This window comes from Mesocricetus auratus, unplaced genomic scaffold, assembly GCF_017639785.1.
Source record: "Mesocricetus auratus isolate SY011 unplaced genomic scaffold, BCM_Maur_2.0 Super-Scaffold_100008, whole genome shotgun sequence".
Classification (NCBI taxonomy): domain Eukaryota; kingdom Metazoa; phylum Chordata; class Mammalia; order Rodentia; family Cricetidae; genus Mesocricetus; species Mesocricetus auratus.
Genome location: NW_024429192.1, coordinates 58960553 through 58982750, shown reverse-complemented (window position 1 = coordinate 58982750; position 22198 = coordinate 58960553). Strand labels below are relative to the sequence as shown.

The 22198-nt window shown below is 48.9% G+C and overlaps 1 protein-coding gene across 3 annotated transcripts; it reads left to right on the top strand.

Moving 5' to 3' along the window:
• Positions 1 to 6718: 6718 nt before the first annotated feature.
• Positions 6719 to 21257, top strand: Pigz (phosphatidylinositol glycan anchor biosynthesis class Z). 3 transcript variants are annotated; one of them, XM_013114499.3, is made up of 3 exons: positions 6719 to 7681; positions 17132 to 17332; positions 19425 to 21257. In XM_013114499.3, exons 2-3 carry the CDS (start codon positions 17215 to 17217, stop codon positions 20987 to 20989), a joined length of 1683 nt encoding a protein of 560 aa, XP_012969953.1. In that variant the 5' UTR covers positions 6719 to 7681; positions 17132 to 17214; the 3' UTR covers positions 20990 to 21257. The 3 variants fall into 3 exon arrangements, with proteins under 3 accessions (XP_012969953.1, XP_012969954.1, XP_040606878.1); XM_013114500.3 differs by having other exon boundaries at positions 17129 to 17332; XM_040750944.1 differs by having other exon boundaries at positions 6719 to 8617.
• The last annotated feature ends 941 nt before the right edge of the window (positions 21258 to 22198 follow it).

Below are 22198 nucleotides of genomic sequence, written 5' to 3'. Positions count from 1 at the left end.
CGGTTGGTGGCCCAAAAGAAAAAGCCTGGTCCAGTGGGAGACACCTGTCATGTGGACCCTGGGTCAGTCCAGCTGCCTAAGGGCCTCATAACCTTTGGGCTCAGTCCTGGTGACACCGAGAAGATGAAAGGGAAGAACAAAGGAAAGGCAGAGGGACTCCCCAACAGGAAGAAGATGAAAGGGAAGAAGGACAAAGGAAAGGCAGAGGGACTCCCCAACAGGAAGAAGGGTGTGGCCCTGACCATGAGGAGAGATGACCCAAGAGAAGCCCTCAGAGCTGGCTGCTCAGATCTTCATGTGGAAAAGGGTGCCTTCCAGATGTTGAAAAACTCACAGGTCTGTCTAATTCTGCTGTTTCTCATTTTAAGCCTCGTGTGATTACCTAAAGCTTTTAAACCTTGGGTTCATTTCACCATAGTTAAAAACTAAATATAAGCTTGACAGCAGACACACTCCCATAATCCCAGCACTCAGGAAGCAGAAGAGGCTCTTAAACTAGAGTTCCCTGCATAATAAACCCTGTCCCAGTGGAAAAGTAGAGCCCCAGATTAAAGGTGTGGTGCTACACACCTTTAATCCCAGCACCTGGGGGACAGAGACGGGCCAGCCTGGCCTCAATGCCCGTCTCTACCTCCTGAGTGGCTGAGATTATAGGTGTGTGACGCTGGCCCTGGCTGGAGTGGGTGACTTTTTATGTTGCACAACAAGCTGCTTTACAGCTCCTGGGCAGAGAAGTATGATATTATCAATAACATCACTGTGTGCACTTATTTGCTTTTAAGACAAGGCCCTGCTTATAGAGAGCTCAAGCTGAGCTTGAACTTCCATCCTCCTGCCTCAGACTCCCGAGTGCTGGGGTCATATGCATGTGCTACCGTGTCAAGCTTACTCTCATTATTTTAAAAGGGCTTTTGGGAGCCGGGCGTTGGTGGCGCATGCCTTTAATCCCAACTTTCGGGAGGCAGAGGCAGGTGAATCCCTGTGAGTTCGAGACCAGCCTGGTCTACCAAGTGAGTTCCAGGACAGGCTCCAAAACAATACAGAGAAACCCTGCCTCGAAAAAAAAAAAAAAAAAAAAAAAGGCTTTTGGGACCTTGTATGCATTCTTGGCATTTATTTACCCAGCAATCCCTCTCTTCGAGTTTGTTCTTGAGATGGGGTCTCATTATGTAGTCTTGGCTGACCCCAGGTGGGCTGCACTCTTCTTGCCTCAGCCCTGAGGATTCTGGGATTCAGGCTTGAGCCACTATGTCTGGCAGCATTCCTTTGTTTATCTTATATCTTTCTTTATTCTTCTTTTTTATTATTTTAAAATTTTTCTAATTTATTTTTATTTTACGTGCTTTGGTGTTTTGCCTGCATATGTGTCTATGTGAGGGTGTCAGGTCCCCTGGAACTGGAGATACAGACAGTTGTGAGCTGCTTTGTGGGTGCTGGGAATTGAACCTGGGTCCGTTGGAAAAGGAGTCAGTGCTCTTAACTGCTGAGTCATTTCTACAGCCCCCTTTCTTTATTCATCTGAGGCGATTTTCCTTCCTGTGTGGCTGGTGCCACAGAGGCCAGGAGATGGCACTGGACCTCGTTGATCTGGAGTTGCGCATCGTGATGGGCTGTGATGTGGGTGCTGGAATCTGAACGCTGGTCCTCTGCAGGAGTAACAGGCACCCTGGGCTGCTGAGCCTAGTGTATGCAGTGTCCATGGAGGCCAGAAGAAGGCTTCAGATCCCTGGAACTGGAGTTACAGACAGTTGTGAGCCACCATATGGATGCTGGGGACCCAACCTGGGTCCTCTGAAGGAGCCGCCAGTGATTCTTAATTGAGCCATCTCTCCAGCCCTTACAAGAAATTTTTTCATTTTGTTTTTCTTTATTTCTTCAGGTTTATGCCTGTGAATACAATGATGCATGAATTTACTTTCATAAATATGTATATATATACTTAAAGTTGTTTGTGTGTGCACACGTGTGTGAGAGAACATGTACATACTGCTGGAGGGTTGGACCTGATCCTCTGAACGCTAAATGATCCTCTACCAATAAGAATCACTGAAGTTTCATTGTGAGATAATTTAGGTTCTCAGAATCATCATGCGTCTTAAATAATACAGATTCCTCCCAGGTTTGGTGGAGAGCTGCACGGAGATGGATTTCAGGTGAAACATCCTTTAGTAACGATTCCCCTGCAGTGGGGGAAGCTGGGATAGGAGATCCAGCAGCAGCCCAGAGAACAAAGAATCCTCTCATAGACTGCAGAGAGGGCCATCTCCGAGGGTAGAGGGGAAGTGTCCCCAAGTGCAACAGCAAGGGCCTTTGCATTCAACAGATCAGTGAGGGCACTACACAGCATAGAACACCATAATTTGGAAAACTAATATTTTTGCCCCCCACTACTTTGGGACTGTTGCATGCTGGGAGTTTAGCAGTTCAGGGAAAGTACCAGATGACTCTGAGATGGGGCTGATTGTCTCTACAGGGGAGGCATCTGTGAGCTAAGGCTGTAAGGGTAGTGGAGGCCGTAGCGTAGTTTATTTCATGTTAACATCTCAGCAAGCACAGAATAACCACAGCTAAGTGAGAAAGAGCATGAGATTGACCAGCACATAACAGTGCATATCAGCTGAACACACAAGCACGCACAAATACACACACACACACACACACACACACACACACACACACACACACGATCACAGGTTTTATGAAGATGAAGGGAAAAGAAGGAATTAGGAAGGGCTTGTAGGCTGTTCATGAACTGGCCAGATAATCAATCCAGCCTGCACGCCTGCCTTCCCTATACATTGCAATGTAATCTTTGTGCCACCAGGCCTGGCCCAAGGTCATTCTTAAAAGTGACACAAAAAGGGATAAATAGGAGAATGTTCTTACCACGTATGACCTGTCTTCTCTTAAAACTACTGTTTTGTTTGTGGATTTCTCTAATCCTTTAGAATATCTTTCTTTTTTCACATTTATTCATTGTCTTAGTTAGGGTTACCATAGCTGTGGTTGATGTGGGATAATGCTCTTGCTCCCTGTAAAGATTTGCCATTCCTATTGGATTAAAAAAAAAAACGCTGACTGATCAGTAGCCAGGCAGGAAGTAGAGGCAGGGATATGAGACTAGGAGAATTCTGGGAAGAGGAAGGCAGAGACAGAGTCACCAGCCAGATGCAGAGGAAGTAAAATGAGAATGCCTTACTGAGAAAAGGTACCAAGCCACGTCTAAACATAGATAAGAATTATGGGTGAATTTAAGTCGTAAGAGCTAGCTCGTAATAGGCCTGAGCAATAGGCCAAACGGTTTATAGTTAAGCCTCTGCATGTTTGTTTAGGACTGAATGGCTATGGGACCAGGTGGAACGGAAACTTCCATCTACATGTGATAAAACACCATTGACCAAAATCAACTTGGCAGCTTACAGTGCCACAGTGCAATTCATCACTGAGGGAAGTCAGTCAGGGCAGGATCGTGGAGGCAGGAGCTGATGCAGGCCATGGAGGGTACCACTTACTGCATTGCTCTCCATTGCTTGCTCAGCCTGCTTTCTTATGCAACCCAGGACCACCACCTGCAATGGTCTGGGCCCTCCCACATCAATCACTATTTAAGAAAATGTCTCACAGGCTAGGTCACAGGCCAATGTGGTGGAGACTTCCCTCAAGTGATGCCGTCTCTTCCCAAACAGATCAGTCATCACATCATTAACAAAATCCACTCTCAGATTTCTGGATAGAATTTGGGTGTTTGATTTTTATCTCTCCAATGAGGAAACACCCCTGTGCCATTAACATTCCCGGTTCTCTTACTGCTTCTCTGTGAGTTCAAGGACCTCTGTGTCCTCAGCAGTATTTGCCACCACTGCTCTTAATCAACAATACCAGAAGTTGACCTGTGGCACACACATGTATATGAACACGCAAGTGCACACACACAACCCCCCCATATGTACATACCTATTTTAAGGAATAAGGGTGTGGCTAAGTGGTTGAGTACTTGCCTAGCAGGCACAGAGTCCTGTACACCAGGTTACTTTGGGTGTTTTGAGAAGGGGTCTGCCCATGTGGCCTAGGCCAGCCTCAAATGTGCTTTCGCCACCCTTCCTCTCTCTGCCCCAGTAAGTACTGAAATGACAGGTGTGTACCACCATGCCCAGCTTGGTAATTTTTTTAAAAAGGATTTGTTTATTATGTATACAGCTTTCTGTCTGCATGTATCCATGGGGCACGCCAGAAGAGGGCACCAGATCTCATTATAGATGGCTGTGAGTCACCGTGGAGTTGCTGGGAATTGAACTTGGGACCTCTGGAAGTGCAGCTGGTGCTTTTAACCTCTGAGCCATCTCTCCAGCCCCAGCTTGGGAAATTTTAACAAATTAGATGCTGTCACAATTGAAGAAGACACAAAATGGGGGCCCATTTTGTATCTCAGTGGCGGGGTGCTTGTCTCGCATGTGTGAGCTCCTAGGTTCCATCTCTAGCCCTGAAAATTTTACAGAGAGAGATGCGGGAAGTTAATGGGCATAGTGTTGAGTGCCAGTAATGGTACTGGAGAATCAGGAGTTCAAGACCATTCTGGGCTAGGTGAGATGGGATAGGGGGAGAGAAAGAGGAGGGGGGGGGGAGAAAAAGAGCATGAATGAACAGAGACTCAAAGCCAAGCCATAGGTTGCTATAGACTTTAATAGAAATAGTGTAACTGTTTTGCAAAACAATTTGACAGCTTCCTGTAAAGGTAAAGAAGGGGTATCCTGGTCAAGTCTGCTGGTACAAGCCTGGAATTAGGTTTACAGGGAGTACTCAAGTGGCTGTAGGAGGCTAACAAGTTTAAGGCCAGTCTGGACAATTCAGTGATACTCTGTCTCAAAATAAAAAGTTAAAGGGGGCATTGCTAATAGCTCGGTGACCGTGCCTACAGAGTGTTCAGTGCCCTCCTTCAGCGCTGCAGCAGAAAACAAACCCACCCTCTTATGAACCAGGCCACCCACTTCTGGGTAATTTTCCAAAAGAAATGAAGATGTGCATACAATGAGTTTTATAGACATATGAAAGTCAGTTTTATTCACAGTATCCCCTGCTGGAAACAAAATATCTCACTTTGGGGTTCTGAGAGGGTGCCTCAACATTAGCTTGGAGTGTTTGATCTCAATGCAGGAGAAAACCACAGTGACAAAGGGGAAAGTGTAGAGTGTCACTCCAGCACTAGAGTTATGTGCAGCTCCAACTCCTTCCAAAGCAAGGATTAGTCCTCTTTAAGAGTTTCCACTCTGCCCCTCCCAGCTTCTTTGTTTGTTTTAAGTTTTCAAGACAGGGTTTCTCTGTGTAACAGCCCTTGACTGTCCTGGAGCTCACTCTGTAGACCAGGCTGGCCTTGAACTCACAGAGATCCACCTGTCTCTGCCTCCTGAGGGCTGGGATTAAAGGTGAACGCCACCACCACCTGGTCCCTCCCAGTTTCTTAATGTGGTCCAGGCATCTAATCCTACCCTGTACCTGCTTCCTAGGAACCCTGTGCAAGCCTGCTTGCTTTAACTAAACAAACCAATTAGAAGTTGATTTGGGGTATCTTCTTGGCACTGGTAATGGCCTTGGTCTACTTGTCCATCTTATTCTGGATCCTGGCAGTTGGTTGAGGACGGTGGAGGGTAAGTGCTTACTCTGGGGTCTATAATTCACCAGTTGTATTCATTGTGTTTCCTTGGGTCACCTACCCTGTGGCTCACATACCTACCACACCAGACTGGGCTTTTTGTTTTGTTTTGTTTTTGTTTTGAGGGGAAGAGGCCAGATTTTTTTCTAGAGAAGGCTGTCTTTGTAGGAATAATTCAGACATCGTTAAGAGAAGAGCCACAAGGGCCCTTGCCAGTATGATCATATTTTCTGAGAGGGGACATGTGGTCATAGGTCACACACTAGGCAGATGGCTGCCCTCCACTGTCCTGTGGGGGGAGGGGACATTGTAAATATTAAGTCCCAAGTCCGGTGCTCTATCAGGTTAAGGCCAAGTACGTAACCTCTGTCCAGTGACAGACCAGAGTCAGAAAAGAATACAATCATCTGTTGTGTTCCACCACTAGGGTGAATTTCAAAGGCATTGTGCCCGTTGAAAAGAGCCAGGCACAAGAGAACACTGGCTTACTGATTGTTTAGAGGGCATTCTGGGAACGACAGGGGATAGCAATAGAAATCAGAACTGTAGATGTCTGGATCGGCCGAAGAGGCCAAAAGGCTGGAAAGAGGCAAGAGGGAACTTTTGGGGGAAATGAAAATGTGGTTCTTGAACTGGGGCAGTACCTAGTCCGGCCTTCTGTTTGTCAAAAGCCTCAGGTCTCAGACAATATGAACAATTTCTGGCATTTATTGCATGTAAAGAATATCTCGATGCAGTAGTTCTTTGGTTTCCTTTGCTGTTTTTGTTTGTTTGCTTTTTAATGTGAACACTGTTGTGAAGGTGAAAGACGGGTGACTCTGTCCAGACCTTACAAAATCAGGATTTGGAAGACTGGAATTGGCTCAGGGAAGCATCGTGCCGCAAGGGGGCACTGTCACAGTTGGTGAGCCACACGCCTCTCCAGCTGGAGGCGGGGATTCGAGGGACCCCCGGAAGCTACAGGCTCCCGAGTGGTGCATACATCCGCAGAGGGGGGGCTGTGACGGGGTTGTGACGCATCCCTGCGGAGTGGGCACCGCATCACGAGGCTCCGCTCTGCGCACCGCCCCTCTTGCATAGGGCATCATCGGTGCTGGCAGCCCCGAAGCCTCCTCTCCCCCCGCCCCGCAACACAGGCGGGGCCAAGATTCCTGCGACACTTTGCTCTCCAGCCGGCGGTTGGGCGAGTAGCCCGTCCCTGTCTGCACCACGCACAAAGGGACAGCATTGGTCTTGTGTCAGCATGGAAGGCGCTGCCCCGGACAACAGCCTTCAGGGCTCAGCATCCGGAGTGAATGGGACCAGCAGCGGAAGGGCCACATCCCCAGTCCACTCCCTTAGGCGATCTCCGCCTCTGGCACAGGAACCTCCACGGCGTTCAACTTGGTTTGGTTTTAGTGGGATTTGCTTTGGTTGGGGCTAAAGACGGGCACGGGGCCTCACACATGCTAGGAGAAGCAGTCACCACCCACCCACTCGCCACTCCCAATACAGGGTGATTTGTTTCGAACGACAAAAGATGTGTGACTGAAAGCTGGCGCGGTGGCGCACGCCTGTAATTCAGCTCCTGGGAGGATGAACAGGAGGATGGCGAGTTCGAGACCACCGAGACCCTGTCTCAAAACAAGCAAACAACATGTACGGCGAGAAACGCGCTGGCGTGACTATGCTAGTCCTGATAACGAAGCTTATCCGGCATAGGTTTACAAGGAAGGGCTGCTGACAGAATGCACTCACAGCACAGGCAAAGTAGGATCAGTCCCTCAGGAGCCCCCACTGCAGACTGCGGGACTGGGGGCGGGGGCATGCACAATTGTCCCCATCCTCCGCCCCGCCTAGCGAGTTCTGCCTGATCTCTGGCCTAATTCCCTAGTGGCAGTCCAGAGCCGGCTGTGGAGAGGGAAGGGCATCGCCCCACCCCGCCTGCAGTCCTCTGTCCCGCAGGCGCAGGGCCTTAGGGCCTCGGGTGCCGGCCCCCGCTCCGGGTGACCCTGGTAGCCAGCGTGGCAGGTGCAGCCCAGAGGCAGCGAGTGGGTGAGTCAGTCCCAGGCTGGGAAGAGTGACTGGGGACGGGATGAGGGCACAATGGGGTCCACCTTTAGCTTTGCATGCAGCCCACAGATCAGCAGGGGAGACGTAGCTCGCACCAGCAGATTTCCCCCAAACCGCAGGCTGAGAGCACTGACAGGCAGGGAACCTAGGGGACTACACGGGACTCATGCTGACATTTTCCTGGGAAGGGAGGCTCAGGGTGCTTTCCATTTTAGAGCACTGGCTTAGGGCCCAGAGGCCTAGGTTTGCATCCTCTCCTGTTACCAGACTTTCCCGGAGCCGGGGTTCCTAGGAGGGATCCACAGCCATACTGAGTCTCGATATCCCCATCTAGAACATAGCAGCAAGGTTTCCATGGAACAGAAACTTTAAAAAGTGCGGAGAAAGACGTCTGTGTGCACCGAGAGATCCCCTAATTTTAGCTGGGAGAAACCAAACCAAGCCTGCCTTTCCCCTGAGAGAATGGGACCCAGGGGTCCCATGGAGGCAAGGACAAGGGAAAGGGGACCCTGTAGGCCAGTGAAAAGCTTTCTTGTCGATGATCATGGACGTCTTTGCAACACCATGGCAGGGACAGTTGCTGCTTTCTGTGAAGAGGACATCCTTCCCCTGTGCTCAAATGTCACGTGTCTCCTCCAGATACCTTTATCCCAAACCACTGAGAAGCACTGTCAAGATGGTCAAGGCCTTGAATTTTCCTGTTGCAAAGCGGAATTCCATTTTGCGGCCTGGAACTGCCAGGGTGGAGATAGTTAACTGGTATGCCCCAGTCAGTGGGGCCACCTCGCTCCCCTCCACTCTCCTTCTGAGCTGTTTAGCAGGCTGTTGTATGCCAGGTCAATCAAAGAACAAACAGCTCCCCGCTGGCAACCAAAAGGTAGAGCCCCAAGCAGAACTCAGTGCAGCCTCAGCGTCAAGGTGAGCGTGAATGAAATGCCAGCCAACAGAAAAATGGGCTTAGGAGAGTCATCCTCATTCCATGTCAGACTCCTGGAGACTGAGCTAGTTCTTGGCTTTGAAGGAGCAGGAGTGTTGGGTGGTCGTACTGGGGCCTTTCTCCCATGGTGTTAAAATTGCTGCAAAAGCTAGATCCAAGGGGATCCATCCTAAGGGTCTCCGCCCTTCCCATTAGCAAGGACCCAAAGCTATGTCAGAAGAAACTGCAGTTTGAAGGCAGGGACTTTTCTTGGGCTGAGCCACACATAATTGCAACCCCCAGACCTGATACGGTTGCTGCACACACAATGGGCATCAGAGAAACGCCAGGCACCAGGAAGGAACCCAGGCCTCTGACTCAATGGGCAGTCTCTTACTTCATCCCTTCTCTGGTCCTACAGCCCTCTTCCCCATCATCTCTGCCCCCCCAATCCTACCCCCACACCCCCCTGTCCCAGCTGAGGTTCTCACTTGCTGTTCCCCTGCCTGCTGCCTGCCCCTCACGTTGGTGCACCGGTCACCCCATCTTGATCATGGCACCCACTCTCTCACCCCGCAGTCTCATCCCTACATCCTGGGAGCGGTTCCTTAACCCACTATGTGCCCCCAATGCACATGAAGCTAAACTAAAGCTAACAGTTGTGTCTTAGGGTTTCTATTGCTGTGATGAAACGCCATGACCAACAAGCAAGTTGGGAGGAAAGGGTTTTCTGGTCATTACCAAAGGAAGTCAGGGTAGACACTCAAGCAGGGCCAGACCCTGGAGGCAGGAGCTGATACAGAGGCCATGGAGGGGTGCTGCTTACTGGCTTGCTTCCCATAGCTTGCTCAGACTGCTTTCTTATAGAACCCAGGACCACCAGCCCAGGGATGGCCCCATCCACAATGGGCTGGGACCTCCTGTATTGACCACTGATGGATGCCCTACAGGTGGATCTCAGGGAGGTGTTTCCTCAGTTGAGGCTTCTCCCTCTGATGCTTCTAGCTTGTACCAAGTTGACACACAAAACCAGCCAGTGCACTGTGGTTACATCTATGTGAATATTCAAAGTCATTTTCCATGGGTGATTGTATAGTACATTAACTACATCCCAATGCAGCTATTTTAAAAGGGAAATGGTCTTTTACCCCAGCACTCAGGAGGCAGAGGCAGAACAACCTTTGAGTTTGAGAGCAGCCTCTTCTACATAGTGAGTTCCAGGCAAGTAAGTACTGCACAGTGAGACCATCAAAACAAAACAACGAAAGGGCGGGGGGTTGAGACAGCCTCTAGCAAGGCACTTTTCCATGAGGTCTGGTCTGCATAGGATGGGGACTGCCACTTATAAAGCCTTTGGACATATGAGATGACCAAGCTCTTGGCTGCATCTCCTCAAATAACTCCTAGGATACCTCAGAGCTGATGTGCTGAGGGGATGTCCCCTATAGGAATAGCGTGGGCTTAGCAGACAACCATGGGCACCATTATATTCAAGGCTACAGTGCTTTATTTGTGCTCAAAGATCACAAAGCCACCGGGTGGTGGCTCAAGCCTTTAGTCCCAGCACTCTGTTTGCAGAGGCAGGCAGATCTCTGCTGGAGTCCAGTTCCAGGGGGGTTCTGTGCTGCAGGATGGATGTATGAAGTCAGTGAAGAATGAAAAGTCTGACCAGTGGTTGTCTTTCAAACTGATGGTCCCGACTAGCTCAGGCTGTCTTTATTTTTACAAGTTCTAATACATACAAGGATGAGTGGTTTAAAATCATTTCTCTTTAATCATTTTCCAAGAATCATTAACATTTTAGTTTCTCCCCTTTCCTGCTCTCCTGACATCATTTGCCTTTACCCCATATCATTATAAAGCAAGCCAAATGCCTATATCTAGCTTGGTACATCCTATTCATACTGTGCCCTAGCCGGCATTGAACATGTGGTTACAAAGTAAGATATTTAAGCCCTGTGCTTAGTTCTTAATATGAAATCAGCTAGATATATTGTGATGCCTAGAGTATCATTTTCAGGTGTATACTAGTTTCTAAGTAATTTGTATGTCACCTTTATTACATGGATTGCAGTTATAATGCTATTCTTTATAAGTTCTCAAAATAGTAATGATTAGTACCTAACTCTTTTTTCCTTTTTTTAAATTTAAGTTAGAAAAAGTTTGTTTCACATGTCAATCCCAGCTCCCTCTTCCTCCCCTCCTCCCCATCCCTCCCCTAGTACCTAACTCTTTAACTGCTGAGACTAAGCTTCCATTATTCCTGGCAATTTCTGCATGTACATCTCTTTTAAGGGAACTGGGAGTTTCAGATTCCTTTACTGATACTTTGATACTGGAAAAATATCTGAGTGTTCATGTCCTGGCACCAGAGAGATGTCTAACCTTTCATGTCCTATCTCTTTTTCCTTCTGTGTTCCTATAAATTTTTAATGTCATCTTTTAAGAAACTGTTTTCTTGGTTCTTAAGTTCTTTGGAATATATTTCTTTTTGGAATTGAATGAGCAATAATCATTAACTTGGTGCATTCCTCCTGCTTATTCAGGATGACTGAAAAGGCAGCCAGGGAAAACCGGAGAAAGCGGTTTCTGTAACAGATCAGAGAAATTTAATTTTTCTGTAAAGACTTTTGTTTCCACTACACTCAAGAATAACCATGATTGCCGGGCGGTGGTGGCGCACGCCTTTAATCCCAGAACCACTCTGGAGGCAGAGGCAGGCGGATCTCTGTGAGTTCGAGGCCAGGCTGGACCAACAGCCTCCAAAACAATACAGAGAAACCCTGTCTCGTACAACCAAAAAAAAAAAAAAAAAAAAAAAAAAAAAAAGAATAACCATGATTAACAGAGTAAACCTAAGTTACCACAGGAGTAAGCATAGCAAATTTAGAGAGGTCTGAAGCCCATGAGCTCACTAGAATCAGTGCAGGAGTTTGCAGTATTCAAATGACTGGAATTCTCCAAAGGGCTTTGCCATCCAAGGAGATCCATCTACAAAACATTTATGTGCCAGGGGTGACAGCATGACATCTGTCAGATCTCTGTGAGTTTGAGGCCAGCCTGGTCCACAAAGTGAGCTCCAGGACATCTACAGCTGTTACACAGAGAAACCCTGTCTCAAAAAAAAATCACAAAGCCATTGCCAAACCATCAGAGGCGCCCCTGTACTCACAGCCAGCTGGTGGACAACCTGAACTGTTCCTTCAGAAAGTTTGCCAGTCCCCGTGCCCCCACCCCCACCTCCATCACCAGGAGCAGGATAGTCCTAGCTTGAAGGAATGGTTCTCACGAGACCTGTTTTCCAGGTATCTCTCAGCTACTGTCCAGCATCTTTGCATTTTGTTTCTATGTCGGTCTCAGATGTGTTTGAAATCTGTTTTTCCATCTGCCTGATACAGACCCTTTAGAATCAGCCAAAGGTTTGCATTTGAGGAGCTTTAAGTTTTGGTTTCTTTGAAAATCTAGTTTTCCCTTCATTGTACTCGTTTTGTTTTGTTCAGCTTTTGCTTTTTTTGTTTTTGTTTTTTGAGACACTGTTTCATATGATGAGGCTGGCCTTGAACTCTCTGTGTAGCCAAAGCTGGTTTTGAACTCTTGATCCTCCTGCCTCTGCCTTCAAGCCTGCTTCACTGGCTGCCCTTCCAGAGGACCTGAGTTTGTTTCCCAGCACCCACATTAGGTAACTCATACCGCCTGTAACCCCACTCCAGAGGGTCTGATACCCTCTTCAGGACTCCACCCGACCCTGCACATACAAACACATGTGTACATTATTAAATCATGAAAACAAATCTTTAAAACAGGATGCAGCTCCCTTTTTTATGGTGAGGTATGGAAGACAGAATGGACCTGCCACACACAGCCTAGAGACATAAAGGTTTGGAGCATGTGAATCAAGAACAGAAGTTTAAGTCACCAAGAGCTGACGGATGCCTGCCTGGATTCCAGCACTGGGGGGGCTAGCATAGGCAACACAGTGACTTCAATGACAGTTTGAGCTACATAAAGGCTTGTCTCTAAAGACACAGACGGAGGAGGACAGGAGAGGTGGCTCAGCAGTTGAGAGCACTGACTGCTCTTCCAGAGGACGGGGGTTCAATTCCCAGCACCCACATGGCGGCTCATAACTGTAACTCCAGTTCCAGGGGACTTGACACCCATGGCAAACACTAATGCACATAAAATCAGAGACAACAGTAAAGTAAAGGAGGAGGAACCAGGTCCCTCTGTGAACAGCAGCTTTAGTTCTGCCAAAGACCCGGATGGAGCCCCACTTCCCTGCCCCACAGACAGCCCGTCTATGTGGGTCCCTCCGGGTGGAGGTGAATCCCTACTGATGTGACTCTCTAGCACAGGAGATCTAGAGTTTGTGGTTCTGGGGTCTCTAAATTTGCTATGCTTACTCCTATGGTAACTTAGTTTTACTCTGTTAATCATGGTTATTCTTGAGTGTAGTGGAAACAAAAGTCTTCACAGAGAAATTAAATTTCTTTGATCTGTTACAGAAACCGGTTTCTCCGGTCATCCCTGGCTGCCTTTTCAGTCATCCTGAATAAGCGGGAGGAATGCACCAAGTTAATGATTATTGCTCATTCAATTCCTAAGTTGCCCAGGGTTACTCAGAACTTATTGTGTAGCCCAAGCTAGCCACAAATTCACAATCCTCCTGCCTCAGCCTTCCAAGTACTTGGGGTGACAGGTGTGTGCTACCAGGTTCTACAGAGAGGCAGAAGCTTGAGGGTGAGTTTTCAGCTACTGAACTCTTGGACTTCCATTCACAGCCATTGTTGGACTCAGCCAGGAAGTCATTCCAATAACACACAGAGAGAGAGAGAGAGAGAGAGAGAGAGAGAGAGAGAGAGAGAGAGAGAGAGAGAGAGAGAGAGAGAGAGAGACGGAGGGAGGGAGGGAGGAAGGGAGGGAGGGAGGGAGAGGCAGAGAGAGAGAGAGAGAGAGAATCATCCTTTAAGTTCTGTGAATCTAAAGAACCCTGACCAATACAATGACCCAGCACTCAAGAGGACAAGGAGGCAGGGAGACCATGAGTTCAAGGCCAGGTCAGCCTGAATGTATACCAAGACCCTACCTGTCTTAAGGTTTCTATTGCTGTGAAGAGACACCATGACCATGCTGGGCAGTGGTGGCGCACGCCTTTAATCCTAGCACTTGGAGGCAGAGGCAGGCGGATCTCTGTGTGTTCAAATCCTGCCTGGTCTGCAGAGTGAGTTTTAGGACAGCCAGGACTGTTTCACAAAGAAACCCTGTCTTGAAAACCAGAGAGAGAGAGAGAGAGAGAGAGAGAGAGAGAGAGAGAGAGAGAGAGAGAGAGAGAGAGAGAGAGAGAGAGAGCGAGCACATGACCAGAGCACAGGTGGGTGGGTGACCAGATGGAACTACACAGCAAGTTCCTTGCCAGCCAGGGATGAATAGTGAGACCCTGTCTCAAAAAAAAAAAAAAAAAGCCCTAAAGTTGGCATAATCGGAGGAAAGTACCAGCAAAGGCGGCTCACACCACCCATCTCCAATCATTCATTCCCCCAGGTCTTCCCATATGTCCATGTTCCAATGTTTGGGGTCCTATTCCCTTACAATCGATGTTCACCACATTCACAGTAGACCCCTCAGATCTTTACAGCAGACAAACCTCAAGGTTGGGGACTCACTTTGAAGAGGTTTGAGGTTTGGTTTTGCAGCCTTCCAGCTACAGCAGACAGAAGCATGGAAACTTTGGGCTGCCTATGGCCTGAGTAGGAAGTTGAAGGCCCCGGCTGTTTGTCGTCCTCCTCTTCCTCTACCTCCTTCTCTTCCCGTTTCTTCTGTTCTCCTCCTGGCGCTTCTCCTCCCAGGGCCTTCAGCATGCTAGAGCTAACTCTCCGTCCCCTCCCCCTACTTGATCAGCATATCAAGTAACAGTTGGTCAATTGTGTCACGCTCACCCATTTCCTGAGATGTTTCAAGCAATCTCTACATCACTGGGTGTGGTGATACGTTATTTATGATTTCTTAAAGCTTGCCTAAAGATCCAGAAAGAAAAGTCAGCCACAGCTATAGAGGTCAGGAGGTGGTGGCACACACCTTTAATCCCAGGACTCTGAGAGTTATTTAAGACAGGAACAGGGTCTCAGAGCTGGCATTCATTCTCCAGCCATATTGAGGATAGGAAGACAATGAAGTCTCAGGATTCTCCAGCCACACTGAGGAGAGGTTACAGTTGGAGGTTTGGTGGAGCCAGGGTTTCCTTTCAGTCTGAGGTAGAGGTAAGAGCTGCTTTGCTTTTCTGATCTTCAGCTTGAAGCTTGACCCCAATATCAGTCTCTGGGTCATTTATTCATATTACATGCAACAACTGGATGGCAATACTTTGTGTCTCTACTGTTACATGGACTTCCAGAAGTCCTGACCACCTATCTTAGTGTTCTGTTACTGCAACAGAACACCGTGACCAAAAAGCAAGTTGGGGAGGAAAGGGTTTATTAGGCTTATACTTTCAGTATTGTTGTTCATCACTGAAGAAAGTCAGGACAGGAACTTAAACAGGGCGGGGTCATGGAGGCAGGAGCTGATGCAGAGGCCATGGAGGGACGCTGCTTACTGGCTTGCTCTCCATGGCTTGCTCAGCCTGCTTTCTCATAGAACTCAGGACCAACCACCCAGGGATGGCATCACCACCATGAACTGAACTCTCCCCTATTGCTCACTAATTGAGATGCCTTACAGCTGGATCTCAAGGAGACATTTCCTCAGCTGAGACGCCTTACTCTCTGATGACTATAGCTTGTGTCAGATTGACACACAAAACCACCCAGTACACTTGGATTGTGGGTACAGAGAGATGCCTCCCTTCAAATTCCCTCTAATCCTACTGTTGGCAACCTCAGTCATAAGAAGAACTCATATGGGGACACAGACAGCAAGTAGTCAGGGATTATGTCAGCAGGTGAGGAAGCAGGACGGAAGAGCACTTTCTAGAGTGACAGGAGGACCCAGCTGCTGGAAATCTACTGTGAGGGCTGCCTCTGGTATTGGTGTTGGCAGTCTTGATAGACTGTAGCTTCTCCCATTGCCATCTCTTGGGCAACTGCTTCCTGGAGGAGGTGGAGTTTTTCTTTGAAACCATCCTTCCCCACAATTCAGTCTTACACAATTTCAGGAGTGTATATATACATATATATATATATGGCAACAGACCATAAAGTTAAGACACTGAGTATGGATAGGGCAAGGGTTCATGAAGAATATATGTAAAGGTTAACTATCCCAAGAGCTTAGAGTTTACTAGGGACAGGAAAATGATGTGTTGTACCTTCTCCTGGAGGTGGTGTTCTTCCTGGGGATGGCACTTTCTGTGATCCCTCCAGAGCCTACCGGGTAGAGCCTTAACCTTCCTACCTGGTCTGTCTCATACAAACCCTGTTACTTATCTTCCTCAGCTTACCAACCTTGCTATTTTAACCCCAACTTTCACTTTCTTAAAGATTTACTTATCTTTTTATTATTTTGTGTGTATGAATGCTTTGTCTGAATGTGCCTATGGTGGTCAGAAGTTGTTGAAGCTGAGTGGTGGTGGCACACGCCTGTAATCCCGGCACTCAGGAGGCAGAGGCAGATGAATCTCTGTGAGTTTGAGGCCAGCCTGGTCTACAGAGTGAGTTCCAGGATAGTCAGGGCTACACAGAGAAACCCTGTCTTGAAACACACACACACCAAACAAAAACAGTTGTTGAACCCTTGTAGATGCAGGGATCAAGACTCACTATAGGCTAATACAATTGTATTCAGGGAGAAGTCACTTACACAAGAAGCAGAATACCGCCACAGGTTCCCACTCCAGGGATCCACCCAGCCTGCTCTCTACAACTGGAACGGAAGCCAGAGAGAGGACCTGTGCCTCGGCCCCAGACCTAAACCCACTATCCATCATGTCCATACCTGTGACCACGCCCAAATGGGCATGGTCAGCGCTACAGGTGCAGGTGGGATGGATATCTCACTACAGACCTTCTGAGACTGGGGTTATAGGTTGTAAGCTACTATGTGGGTGCTGGGAATCCAATCTGGGTCCTTTGCAAGAACAATCGTGCCTAACCACTCCTAACATTTAATTGTAATGTGGTTTTTGCTTGTCTGTTTTTTTAACCTCATCTTTCCACACCTGCCTGAGTGCTGGGTTTACTGAGTGCACTACCATCTCTAACTTTTTTGGGGGTCTCCATGCCCCCAGACAGGGTTTCTTTGTAGCTTTGGAGCCTGTCCTGGAACTCACTCTGTAGACAAGGCTGGCCTTGAACTCAGAGATCTGTCTGTCTCTGCCTCCTGAGTGCTAGGATTAAAAGTGGATGCCACCACTGCTCAGCCCACCTTTTTGTGTTTTGAGACAGTATTTCCTGTGTATCCCTGGGTGGCCTGGAACTACAGATGTGTACCAATCACATCTTATCATTGCCATTTTTATGTTAATGTCTTCAGATTGTGGTATAGTCTATGTTACAGTAACTACCAAATGTCACTCTCAGCAGATGTAGATCTCCGGAGTGGCACCCGTGACAGCTGTGAAGTCACTCCAGGCTTTCAGCCCAGTGTTTGACAGTCTGCTGTGAAGATGGCAGCCAGGGTGATTTGGGGTAGCCTCAGCCTGCTTCGAGTCTTGTGGTGTCTCCTCCCCCAAACTGGCTACATACACCCAGATGAGTTCTTCCAGTCACCTGAGGTCATGGCAGGTAAACCCCATGTACTGCTAAGAAGACTGGGCAGCAGTGGTGTTTGGTGGGGAAGGTCATGCATGTGGGGTGAGCAGGCAGGGTTCCAGCCTCTCTAGGATTAGAACGTGGGGAATGGAGGACATGAATGAAGCACCGGCCTCTTAAATGTTCTCCGGCTTGGGCCAACAGGTCATGATGGTCCCTCTGGACTTGTCAGTGGAATGACTTCTGAGCCGGGCTCTCCCAGTGGCTAGGGAAGTGTGCCTGATAAGGAAAGTTGTATTTAGGCATAGGAGAAAGGGTCTCCTCCCTTAAGACCATGTTTAGTAGTCACACACAAACCCTTTTTCTTTCCTTTCTTTTTATTTTTTATTATTGTTATTATTATTATTTTTTTGGCTTTTCGAGACAGGGTTTCTGCGTAGTGCTTTGGAGGCTGTCCTGGAACTCACTCTGGCCTCGAACTCATGGAGATCCACCTGCCTCTGCCTCCTGAGTGCTGGGATTGAAGGCATGCACCACCAATTCCTGGTTCTATTTATGTTTTGGGTTTTTTTTTGGTTTTTCGAGACAGGGTTTCTCTGTGGCTTTGGAGGCTGTCCTGGAACTCATTCTGTAGACCAGGCTGGCCTCAAACTCACAAAGATCCGCCTGCCCCTCTCTCCTGAGTGCTGGCATTAAAGGTGTGTGCCGCCAATGCCCAGCTTATGTATTTTTTTTTTTTAGGTATGAGTGCTCTGCATGTATCCCTACAGGCGAGAAGAGGGCATCAGACCCCATTACAGATGTTTGTGAGCCACCATGTGGTTGCTGGGAATTGAACTCAGGACCTCTGGAAGAGCAGCCAGTGCTCTTAACTGCTGAACCATCTCTTCAGCCCTTCTTTTCTTTTTTTAGACATGGTCTCTCTGTGAAGCTCTGGCTGTCCTGGAGCTCACTATGGCCTCAAAATCCATGAGGTCCTCCTACCTCTGCCTCCTGAGTCTTCTTTTCTTTTTTGAGACAAGATCTCATGTAGTCCTGGCTAGCTTTGAACTGACCATGGCCATGAGCCCTGACTCTCTGGCCCCCACTTTTAGAGTGCTGTGATTGGGACTGAACCCAGGACTTTGTGCACAATGGGCGGGCAATTTGGTTTTCTTGAAGACAGTCTCACACTGCAGCCCAGGCTTGCCCTTAAACCCATGGCAGTGCCCCTCACACTGAGTAAGCACACACACCTGACCCTCCCTCTGGTCAGAATGATCACATGACCACACTGGCTACGAAAACAGTCTTCATGTCTGGCCATGTGGCCAGCTAACAGACTAAATGAGAAAGGCTCAGACACTTGGCTTGTTTTGTTTTTCTCTCCCTTTTGAGACAGCATCTCTCTATACAGCTAAGGCAGCCCTGGAACTTACTAAACAGTAAACCCAGGAAGCCCTCAAGCTTATAGCAGGCCTCCTGACTCAGACCCCAAACGTTACAAGTGTGCACCAGGACACTCAGCTTGAGGACAGGAATTGTGGCATGGGAGACCTAAGTCTGCCACAGGGCTCAGCATTTAGATTTGAACTGTACATTGGAAAATTTAGTCTTCTTTTCCTGTATTTTTGAGACAAGTCTCTCACATGGTGTAGACTAGTCACAAACTCATTATATAACCTTAAACTCTTGATCCTCCTGCCTCTGCCTCTTCAAGTACTGGAATTCTAGGCAAGTGCTACCATGTCTGGCTTCCAAGCTCATTCTTGCTGGCAGAATTTTATTCACCTCACTTATGGAAACACGTTCCTTCTTTCCCTGCTGCTTCTGGAGGTCACCCACCCTTCATCCTTAAGCCAACTGGAGCACATAAAATCCTTTTCCTGCTTTGTGTCTTTGCCAGTCTCCTCTGCATCCAGGTGGAGGCCCTCTGTTGTTAAAGAGCTGGGGAGAGAAGACAGGACACCTGAGAGACTGTCCCACCAAGTAGCTTTACCAAAGCACTGAAACCCACCCGGTGCAATCCCAGGGGTTGTGCTGAAAGTGTCCGATAGGGGGCCTTGCAATCCTGGTGCCAAGCCAGAACTCTCCCCAGAGCAGGCCTAAGCTTGGAACTGGCTCATCCCTGCCTCTCTCTCTGCAGAGGACATCCTGGGTGTGCAGGCTTCACGGCCCTGGGAATTTTACCCCAGCAGCTCCTGTCGCACTGTGGTCTTCCCATTGCTGACCTCTGGCTCTACCTTCTGGTTGCTCAGGCTCTGGGAAGAGCTAGGGCCCTGGCCTGGTCTGGTGAGTGGCTACATGCTGCTGGTGGGGCCCCGACTCCTCCTCACTACCCTCTCCTTTGCCCTGGACTGGGCCATGTACTATCTGGCCCCGCTGTGGGGGGCAGATCGCTGGAATGCCATGTGCCTGCTGTCTGGGTCCTATGTCACCCTGGTTTTCTACACAAGGACTTTCTCCAACACCATCGAGGGACTGCTCTTCACCTGGCTGCTGGTGCTGGTGTCCCCTTATGTGGCATGGAGTCCCACATCCAAGAAGCCTACCCCGGGTCCATGGTGGCACAGCTGCCTTCTTGGTGCTATCGTGGCTGCTGGCTTCTTCAATCGGCCAACCTTTTTAGCCTTTGCTCTGGCCCCCCTCTCTCTCTGGGGCATCCACAGAGCCTTAAAGCCTGGCATCAAGGCCTTGATCCAGGAGGTCCTGGTGCTGTTGCCAGGGGCTGTTCTTGCTGCAGTGTTGTTTATAACCATGGACAGTTGGTATTTCTCCAGCCTCTCCAGATCCAGTGGCCTTGTTCTTACACCTGTCAACTTCTTGTACTACAACCTGGATCCCCAAAACCTTGCAAGGCATGGCACACATGCACGGCTCACCCACCTGGCAGTCAATGGCTTCCTGCTCTTTGGGGTATTGCATGCTCAAGCCCTGCAGGCTGCATGGCAACAACTCCACAGCTGCCTCCGTTCACTTGTACAAACCAGCCTGTTGAGGGCGCGGGGTCCCCAGGACCCACTGTCTAGTTCTAAGTCTTACCTCCTTCTCCTTTACTTCACACCCCTGGTCCTGCTATCTGCCTTTAGCCACCAAGAGGCTAGATTCCTGATTCCCCTCCTAGTCCCTCTAATCCTGCTTTGCAGTCCACAAACGCAACCTATACCCTGGAGGGGCACCTTGGTCTTCTTCAATGCCCTAGGTGCGCTCATCTTTGGCTGCCTGCATCAGGGAGGTTTGGTACCGGGCCTGAAGCACCTGGAGCACGTAGTCCATGAACCTGTTCTCCCAGGCAGGGCCACCCACTACACGCTTCTCTTCACTCATACCTATATGCCTCCTCAGCACCTCCTACACCTTTCAGGCCTGGGACCCCCTGTGGAGGTGGTAGACATGGCTGGGGCTGAGGACTGGGTCCTGTGCCAAGCCCTGAACAACTTCAGCAGACAACCAGCCTGCCAACGGGCTGGTGGGCCACAGCTATGCCGACTCTTTGTAGTAACTCCTGGGACCAACAGGCATGCTCTGGAGAAGTGCAGTTTCCTTCTCAAGAATGAGACTCTCTTGTTTCCCCACTTGACCCTGGAGGACCCTCCTGCCCTGTCCTCCCTGCTCAGCGGGGCTTGGAGGACCCACCTTAGTCTTCACATCATAGAGCTGGAGAAGAAGCCTGTAGTGACAAAGCAGTCGCGGCCCAAGAGTCAGCCATAGAAGGTGCCACTCCACACAGGGTGCTGGGCTGGGACAACGGAACAGGACTCCCATTGCTGTCTGCTCTGGGGACAGCCACAGGCTGTTCCTCTAGGTGAGCCCACATTCCTATCCCTTAGACACCAAAGATCAGACCAGTCATGGTCCCAATGTCAAGGTTCCCAAAGAAACCAACCATACCCACCGGCACATGTCTGTTTCTATGCCGTTACTTCCAATTGCTGTGTAATGTCTAAAATATACAGTAGCGCCTGGTTATCAAAGACAATGAATTGCTGATGACATTCCTAAGTGGCCTCTCCGGAACTTACCAATGCCCGACTTCTTGTTACTACAACAACCCTTTGATTTCCAATCTGGCTTTCTAAACAAAGGCAGGGACAGCAAGCGGCTCACACTCGGCTCTAGTCCCTAGTCTAATATTCACAAACTGATCTTCACAAAGTCCCTTCCACTCAGTCAACATACCACCTGATCTCACCACAGATGGGAGGGTCCTGAGGTCAGTGTCAGGCCTGGAGCCCGCAACACATGTCCCCTAGATTGACAAACATGTCTCTTCAAGGCTCTGTAACCAGGAAGCAGCCACTGTGTTATATTTCATGGCACTTTGGTGCCAGTGGACTCAGGGTTTGGGTATAACCAAGACAAGCCATTCCAGAAAATGCCTTCCTACCCTCTTCTGCGCCTTTTATGAGCAGTGGTGGACTCTTCCCAGGCACCGTCTAAAGGATGGGGTAATGTTGCTCAGTGCCACAGTGCCTGTTTAGCATGCTCAAGGCTGTAGGCACTAATCCCAGCACTTAGATTAAAAAAAAAATCACTCTCTCAGATGTTCTTCCTTCTCGGGGCTGCTGTGGAGCTCTCAGCATTCTGCAGTGGAAACAGAACGCAGACTGCCCAGTCTAAAAACTTTCCTAGATGTTAACATTAACCGAGTGGCTTAAATAGTAAGGAGTCTCAAAATGACAAGGCAGTTTATGTGCATTGGTTTCCTAATCACAGTTCAGGTACCTGACCATAATGAGTACCCCAGAAGGACCCTCAAAATGGAGAAGAGGAAACCAAGTACCACGTGCCGCTGTAAGAGGCCTGAGTGCCTGGTGGTGACTGAAAAGCCAGTCCCTGGGCGGTGTAAACGCTGCAAAGAGGAGGGCGTGATCAAGAGCCTGGGCTCACCTCACTCTACAAGGCTTTGGGCTCGAAAAG

Coding starts and splice junctions, on each gene's coding strand:
- Pigz (XM_013114499.3), top strand. CDS start 17,215: ATGGCAGCCAGGGTGATTTGGGGTAGCCTCAGCCTGCTTCGAGTCTTG. Junction 17,333..19,424: donor GTCACCTGAGGTCATGGCAG/GTAAACCCCATG, acceptor CTCTCTCTGCAG/AGGACATCCTGGGTGTGCAG.